Source organism: Seriola lalandi, unplaced genomic scaffold (assembly GCF_002814215.2).
Source record: "Seriola lalandi dorsalis isolate HSWRI2012SDOR001 ecotype SW California unplaced genomic scaffold, Sedor1 jcf7180002054952, whole genome shotgun sequence".
Lineage (NCBI taxonomy): Eukaryota > Metazoa > Chordata > Actinopteri > Carangiformes > Carangidae > Seriola > Seriola lalandi.
Window position 1 is genome coordinate 275,952 of NW_019525503.1, and position 8,989 is coordinate 284,940.

The window sequence follows — 8,989 nt, forward strand, 5'->3', positions numbered from 1 at the left end:
CTCACCAGATGAAGTCCCTGCAGTGGGAGCAGTACGTGGGCTGTCTCAGGTAGGTGGCCATGAACTTATGTCCGTTGACCTGGTGGACCCTGCGGCGGACGGCGCCCTGACGCTTCCTGGGACGCATCCGCTGCCGAAACACACGCTCCTCATTCTCGGAGGAGTCCGCTGCAACTGCACACACACACACACACACACAAAATATACACATTAGTGTGACAGAGGATCTGAAATAATCCCATAAAATAAAACTAAAAAGTTTCTGTTCATGAGCTGCACTGAAAAGGCTTGAACCCACAGACACCTGCAGAAAAGCTGCACTTACGCCACGTGGCCACTAGATGGCGGCGACAGCGTGCGTCTGACAGATGAGTGATGAAGCGTTTGCTCCTGAACACATTGGTGGTGTTTTGTTTTTCACGCGGTCGGTCGCAGCGGCGGCTTCTTCTCTCTCCGTGTAATTACAGACGGTTCTCTCGGTGGGTTTCAATTACTGTCTGACACCGTGTTAATTATGATCACAGTGATATAAATGAGGAGAGGACAGACAGGACGGATGAATGCAGGGCAGCAACTAAAGATTATTTTCATTATTGATTAATCAATTTAACTGTTTTGCCAATAAAATGTCAAAATATTGTGAATTTAAATGAGAAAAACTCCCAGAGACCAAAGGTGATGTTCTGAAGATATTGAGTTTAGAAGAAGAATTATTCAGTGTTTGTATTTTTTATATATTTTCATTTGAAAATAAGTAAAACAATTAAATGACTAATAGTTTGTTCATTGAAAAAAAAGAATTAAACATTAGAGACTTTGACTGTGATTTGTTGCTTTCGTTAAAAGCAAATTTTCTGAAATATTGTTGAAGAAAATATTAAAGGATCAGTTCATCCAAATTACAAAAAGACATATTTCCTTTTAACGTTCTTTAGCGTGTGTTGATCCCATTGAGTGATATTTCTTTATATTGTTTTTAGTGTCAAAATAAATAGAAATAAAAAAAGCTGTTGCAGGTTTTAAGGTTGTGATTTAGAGATGCAAACCTTTAACAATAACTCAACCATATCAACGATAAAGAGACTTTTATACTTTTTTATTATACATACATTTTATATATGGATATGTGTGTATCTATGAATATATTACTTTCACTTTGGACATAACTGACCCTGAGTGGACATCAGGTCCGTCACTGTGGCGGCCATGTTTGCCATCCTCCGCCTGCAGACCTGAGCATCGCAGGTTCCTCATCACATGACGGATCATCTTCAAACATCACGTGTCTTCAGTCTCACGTCAGTCTGAACTCAGTGGTGGTTTCTGATGTGTCTTCCCTCCAGATGTTGACACTTTTAGCTCCACATCTGTGAAGTCTTTTGGACTTTTTGTGCATTCCTTGCTCTCCGTCCTGTCCTGCCTGTCCTCAGTCTTTGCAACGCTGTACGCCATCGCCTAGCAACTGATGACTGCTGCCTAGCAACAGTGTTAGACTTGGTGTTTTCCACCGTGAAGGGTTCAGGGGTGGGTGGGTGGGGAGGGGTCTGTGATGGACGTGTTGCTCCTCCGTGATGTCATCACGACCACAAAAGTTGAAGACTTTAAACGGCTCGACGTTCGAGCTGTAACAAACTACAGCGACTGAAACCTGGAACCTAGAACCTAGAACAAGACTTCAGCTCTCGAGAGGCTGCGATGTTTATCACCCTCCATGACACTAAAGTGATGCAAATTTACATTTAACTGTGAACATTTTATTCACTATTTTGTTGACTTTAATATTTCAGATTTTATTATAAATAAACATAATTCAGCTCATTTGAAAATAGTTCTATTTTGTCCTCAGATACAACTTTTCTAAATCTTTTGCACTGCTGGGAGAAACAAGGCGCCAGAGCTGTGCTAACCTCGTTAGCTGGTATGACGCTGTAGCGTTTAATTCTTCTTCTTTGTTTAGAGTTAGCATGCTAAAAACTGTAGATTAGCACTGAAGCTAATAGTTATGTTACAGTTGGTTTGACTGAAGATGTGTCTCAGTGTTTCTGTCTCAGTGTTTCAGTTTTTGCTTTAATGCTAATGCTAAGCTAGTGCTAATAATGCAAATAGCAACTGTTAATTATCAGGATGTTTTCATTCTTCTACACTGTTAATTCGTCTCTACGCTCCACAGACGCTGCACTTTGCTTCGTCCTTCAACGACATATTCGAGAATATGAAAGAATTTATTTGTTCATGTTTTATTTTTATTTGTAAGTTTGAGACACAGAGTTTAATACATTAACTGTGAAGAACTACAAATGTTTTTAACAAAGCTTCATGATGATCAGAGATAAAAACTCTCGCAGCTGATAACAGAGACATTTCACCTGCTTTTAGCAACAGGCAGCAGCTTATCATCCTGTCCTGGTGACAGCAGGGCTTTGTGTGTGTGTGTGTGTGTGTGTGTGTGTGTGTGTGTGTGTGTGTGTGTATTAAAGCTTAATAGGTTGATTGCAGCTCTCAGGCCTAACAGTTCATCCATGTGTTCTCTGCTATACAAACACATTTAAGTAATGACTGCAATTTCAGCTGCTCACACACACACACACACACACACACACACACACACACACACACACACAAAGTGATATATACATATAGTGCATTGAAGGTGCAGATGGAGAACGCAGCAGAGTCACAGATAGAAAAATAATTCAATATATTTATAAAAGAGAAAAAGAAAAGTGACATTTCCTGCAGAAATTCTTTGTCCTGATGACACCTCTCTCACTCTCTCTCTCTCTCTGTCTCCTTCTCTGTCTCTCTCTCCCTCTCTCTCTCTCTCTCTGTCTCTCTCTCCCTCTCTCCCTCTCTCTCTCTCTCTCATCACTCGCTCTGTCGATGATGTAACTGGTCCATTAGAGAACACTCCACTTTACTAATCAATTTATCACCCCCCCCCTCCCCCTCTCTCGACCTCCGGTTAACTCCCTCTCTGTCTTTCTCTTCTTCCATTCTGTCATGTCTCTCTAACACATAATCCGGTGCACACACACACACACACACACACACACACACACACACACACACACACAATATAACACAAACATTTCTGGTCAAAGTTGTTGTTGTCACGGCCGAAGCGGTGGATTAATATCCTGAGAAAAGGTGGGACAGTCCCTGACGTCTGGTTGGGTTGAATGATTCAGAGTTTTGTTCTTCCGTATCAAAATCACGTTTCATAATCTTGTTAAAAGTTCGGACATATTTCCTGAGCAACAAAAGAAATCTAATTGTGTTTAAAGCAAAATCTACTTTTCAACTGACGTATTTCTCACAAACGATGAAGAATTACGTGATTCTTCTTTATTAGAACGTCAAATAATGAGGAAAAAATTATGCAATAAAAACAAAACCATTACAGTTCAGGCATCTATATCATAAGATAAGATAAGATATTCCTTTATTAGTCCCACACTGGGGAAAGAAATATTTAAAAAATACAAAAAACATACTATAGAAAAATATTTAGAAAGATAAATAATAGATAATAATATAATATATACAATATATATTTAGAAAATCTTACAAAATAGCAGCATATGTGCTATAAAACTATAAAAAAAATAAAAGAAATTTAATAAACAGAAACAGTCGAAGTCCAGGCAACTTTATGACGATCTATGACGAGGTGAAAATAGGAGGGAATTTCAAGCTAACTAGCGACATAGCACGCAAAACAGCGTTGCTAGGTAACGCGATGCGAATCCGTCGGTAACGTCAACGTCGCTGATTTGTGCAGCTGTTACAAAGACACCTGCTGGTGACGTGTCTGTTTGCTCCTTTAAATACTGTTTGGATTTCATCTACGGCTTCTACGTCAGAGAGAGTCCAGGAACTTCAGGTGATTGTGGAATGAGATTCATGGATCACGATCGTGTAAATGTCCGTAAAAACACAACTGATTCTACTAAAGGAGCCACAGTCGTGATGAAGTTTGGTCGTGGGAAACACAGCAAACATTTAAAACTAAACGAATCTTTCTTTATTTCTAAAATTTCAAACATGGACTTCTGCCTCATCTTTATCTAACGTCGCTCTGCTTCCAAGTAAAGAGTACTTGTACTTGTACTTGTACTTGTACTTGAAATGTAGAGGAGTCAAACATTTGTCTAGTGGAGTAAAAGTCAAACGTTTCCAAAAGAAACAATACTCAATAAAGTACAGATTAAAATATAGTGCATTAACGCCAGGAGCAGCCGCGGAGGGTGAATGTAAATGCTGAGTAACTAACAGAAAAAGAGAGAGAGAGAGAGAGAGAGAGAGTCTGTTGATACGTCTGCCAAATCCTCCTGCATAAACACCTCTCTCTCTCTCTCTCTCTCTCTCTCTCTCTCTCGCTCTGTTCCTTGGAAGTGTGTGACAGGTGATCTCTCTGGTCTCTCTGGTTTGTTTTATAACACTGGATGTGTTCACGCTGAACTGACTCGACGTCCCAGTTTCAACACTTTATCTTCCCCTGAACTCGAACCACAGTTCCCTTAACGACGACATATGGGTTTTTGGGACTGTCCCCAAAATGACACTTTGTGTGATACTTTAGTTTGAGGAATATAAATGATTGAAAAACCAAACTTGTCGAATGTTAAAGGTTAAAAAGGAGCTGAGGTTTAAAACACAGAAAATGACAGACTAAAGAAGAGCCACTCTGTCCTACATGGATAATCTGGTTAGTGTGTCCTGATTCTGTTTGGCCATAAAACAGCACAAACTTCTGTTTTAGAAGCTTTATAAAGTTGCATTTTTACAATTACAGTTAATAAAACAATCTTATTATACATTTTATTACTCGCCAGAGTTACAATCTTGTTGCAAGTGTTTAAGAAACAAACAACAAACGGTTATATCACTTTACAGATTCAACATGTGCTCAGTGGGCAGATATTAGGCTTATAAATGCTTTATAATCAGGTTTGGATTTTACTGTGAGTTGTAAGGTGTCCTTGAGTGCCTATAAATCAAATGTATTATTACTATTATCATTATTATTATTAGTAACTGAACAAATATGTGAAGAAGCAGCAGGTGCAAATGCTGGATGATGGAGAAAACAAAGATCTGAGGCTGAACAGCACTGTTGCCCTTTTTATCTAATGTGTTATAAAAACTTATAAATGATTTATAAGCTGATAAACTAGTTACAAACCAGTCATGAATCTTTATAAGCGGAGTCTTGTTGTAAAGTAAAGTGGTACCGATATTAGTAATACAGATGGACCGTATCTGATCAGTTCATCGCTGTGCGTCCTTCTCGTCCTCAGTGATTCACAGTGAGTATAAAGCCACTTCCTGTCGGAGAAGACGACGTCTCGCACTATAAACAATGAGCTGATCGCAGAGTGAAGCGTCACAGATCTTTTATTCTCCTCCTTTATACCTTTTATTAAATCCTCCTTCCTTGTTTTATCTCTCTTTCACATATTCTTTTGTTCTCAGCAGATTTCTTCTAAGTATTTTCTGCTTCTTTTGTTTGTTCTTCATTTGATTTTATCCTCGTGTTGTTTCACTTTGGTGTTTATGAAAGGTTTATTATTATTTTATTATTATTATTATTATTATCTTACTTACTGCATGACATCATTACTGTACTGGACACAAACGCACAGGAAACGTTTCTATTTCCTGATGTAACGGTGTTGATTACACACACTGATAGATTGACTCAAGACTTCACTTACTCAAACTGTGACACACACACACACACACACACACACACACACACACACACACACACACACACACACACACAGATAAATCTAAAGCGAGAAAGATTAAGTCTTTTTTTGAAAGATAGAAAACTGCAATGAAAGAGAGATGGAGACGCTGCAGGGAAGTGTTACTCAACACAAACTTTTACTGAGAAACCACACACACTTTAGACACACACACACACACACACACACACACACACACGGCACATCAAAGGGACATCAGCCTCAGACAGAAAACAGCTGTGTGTAGCTGATATAGTATGTAAATTCAGACATGTCTTTTTGATTTGACATATTTGTGTTATTACTCAATCAACATTGGTTTCATACTTTGTACTTAAAATAAATAATAATAATAATAATAATAATAATTACAGATTAATGCAAATAAATCAAACAGTTCGAGATGTGATTTTTCTTTGCTCTCTTGTTTTTTTTAAAATATATAAATCATCTTTCTTTCCTGTAAATTCCCAGTAAAGACTCAACAGCACATTAACTTGGTGTATGAAGCTAATTATTGCTAATTGCCTGAAGAAACAGCACAGACTCATTAAAACTGGTTTGTACCCCCGTCTCATGTATGTTCATATCATTTACTTGCTAAATGCTTTTATTATTCTATTTATTATTTATTCTATTTTCTCTTTTCGCTGAACCAGATGGATGTTTACGACTCAGTGGGTTCAGATTCTTTCATCTTTACAGCAGGAGCTGAGGGCGTCTCCTCCAGCCTGTTCAGACATGTCGGATTCACACAGCCTCTTTATTTGATAGAGAGTCGACATGTGTTTTTAAGTGAAGTGCATATTTACCCCCTGGAGGGAAAACTGTGTCACCTGACAAAGACAGATATCATATTATTACACTGAGCAATAAAAGGCCACCCTCATTTAGATCTTCAAATAAAATCACATTAAATAAAGTGTCTTTTTTCTTCTACAAGATACTATAATGGATCAATTATCTTTATAGAATTTATGATTTTTTTCCTGACTTGTATTTCTTTTATTCTTTGCCCAGTATGCTACCTTTACCTGGTCATTGGTATGATGTAATAATGATCCAATCCTCCAAGTTTATAAAAGCTTTTGCAGGATTTCTGCACAAGTTTAAATAATGCAACGTCCGCTCCCTCCAGGATCTCGCAGCTTTTTTTGGGGATTGCTGCAGCTAAAATACCAGAATGAGTGGGATTATTTTATTTTGTTGCGATGAAACTGTGGGAAAAATTGTCGCCGTCTTTTTTGTATAATTAATTAACAATCGTCATTTTCGTCGGTAAATGTTAGACGTTCATGTCACGCACGTCTGCAGCTTCACAACACGCTTCAAAACCACAAACCAGGAAGTGAGTTTGGTGACGTACAAAGCTGGGGTGATTGGATAAAAAAATGTCGCACAGAATTCACAGGGATTGGTTGAATCTGCGTTAATTATCGCCATGGCAACATCACGACTTTCTGGAGGGACTGATTATAAAACCTTTTATTCATGGTCATAATGGAAAAAGACTTTTTAATATCTTCTACATTTATCTTTAGGGCGCTTAATCCAACTTCCTGTGACTTTTCAAGACCTGCACACAACCATACAAAACCAACAACTTCCTGATGAATTCACATGGAAGTTGTGGGTTTTAAATGTCTGAATGGAGCAACATCTGGTGTAAGAATAAGAGGAACTCAGTCGGTAGCATTAACTGCAACGGCCACAATGACTCAAGACAAAAATTAAAACCTGCTGCCTCTCAAACGTCCTCATCAGCAGATGATCCAGAGAAATAAACTGACACAATAGGACACATTAAAAAAAGAGGAAAGAGGATGAGGAGATCAGACAGAAAGCTTCTGTGATGATTAGGCAGCAGCTCTTACCTTCACTGGAAGATCCTAACAGGTCAATAACAACATACACCTTCCCCTCCGGCTCCAGGTCAATCTGCAGACGGATGAATGAAGATGAGGGAGGACAGAAAGAGAGTGACGAGGGATGAGGGGAAGGAGGGAGAGAGAAAAAGAGACAAGTAGAGATAGTTAAGAGTCAGATGAGTTTAACTGGTTATAACTGATCTCTGTAGGTGTCGCTATCAGCAGCTGCTATTTGTAATGTACCTGTGGATGAAACTATCACTGTTTCACTTTGATACTGAAGAAAAGTGCAAAGATTTTCAGGCAAGTTCTGAAGTTATGAGGAGTGTCTTTCTGGACGATAATCAGTGATGACGATCTGAGCTGAGCTTCCTGAAATAAAGTCATCTGAATACAGTTTCTGAAGGATGGGAATCTGAGAAACCCAAAATAAATAGAAATAAAAGTTTTTGTGAAATTGCACAATGTTTCCGTGCAGTAAATACAGTTGTATTTAAATTATAAAAAAGTTAAAAATCACTTGAAATCCAGTTTTCAGAAGTGATTACATTTCATCAGTTTCTGATATAATTCAAATTGTTTTGACACTGATTTGCTTCCATAGCTTGTGATTATCTTACATGTGGTTTTCCATTGTATGCTTATATTATATGTCAGTGTCAGAATGTACAGCACAAGCGGCCAACCTGTGGGAAACTGCGAGATCACAACTTCCTGTTTGGCCAAAATTTCACAGTCTGACTTGCGACAGCGACGATGTAGAAGAGAGAAAGTTCGAGGGAAAAAAAAAAAACACCCTGTGGTGTGTGACTTACAGCAAACTAGAGGTTGACACATATCCTGTCACACACCCACACATCATAGATGTATATACGCCTCACACACACACACACACACACACACACACACACACACACACACACACTGAAGTCTGAATGTGTTTAGGTCAGGGAGAAGCGCTGAGGAGTGAAGACAACTGCTGTGTCTGCACATGTTTGAAAGTATACAGCAAAGTGTGTGTGTGTGTGTGTGTGTGTGTGTGTGTGTGTATGTGTGTTTGTGTGTGTGTGTGTGTGTGTGTGTGTGAGAGAGAGGAGAAGGTCTGATGCTCATCTCCAGATCATCTCATGAAAGCGGGTGGGCATCGGCCAGGGTCTCACCGAGCTAGTACCACCCACAGTTTCCATAATCCCCCCTTTACACACACACACACACACACACACACACACACACACACACACACACACACCAAGTGAAGGCGAACAGGCGTGGGTTCAGTGAAGTATACAGTAGGAGATGGAAAGCAGAGAGAGACGGATGAGGGGGAGGACAGAGAAAGTTTGTTGGCTCGTTCCAATGTGAAAATGA

At 39.0% G+C, this 8,989-nt stretch overlaps 1 protein-coding gene across 1 annotated transcript in view; it reads right to left on the reverse strand.

Moving 5' to 3' along the window:
• Window positions 1–8,989, reverse strand: part of LOC111645457 (protein kinase C epsilon type-like) — a 64,711-nt gene that overhangs the window by 28,720 nt on the left and 27,002 nt on the right. The window contains exons 2-3 of the mRNA XM_023394673.2: window positions 7,628–7,691; window positions 3–174 (exon numbers count right to left, since the gene is read on the reverse strand). Coding sequence (XP_023250441.1) covers window positions 3–174; window positions 7,628–7,691 — 236 coding nt within the window. The remainder of the gene's footprint in view (window positions 1–2; window positions 175–7,627; window positions 7,692–8,989) is intronic.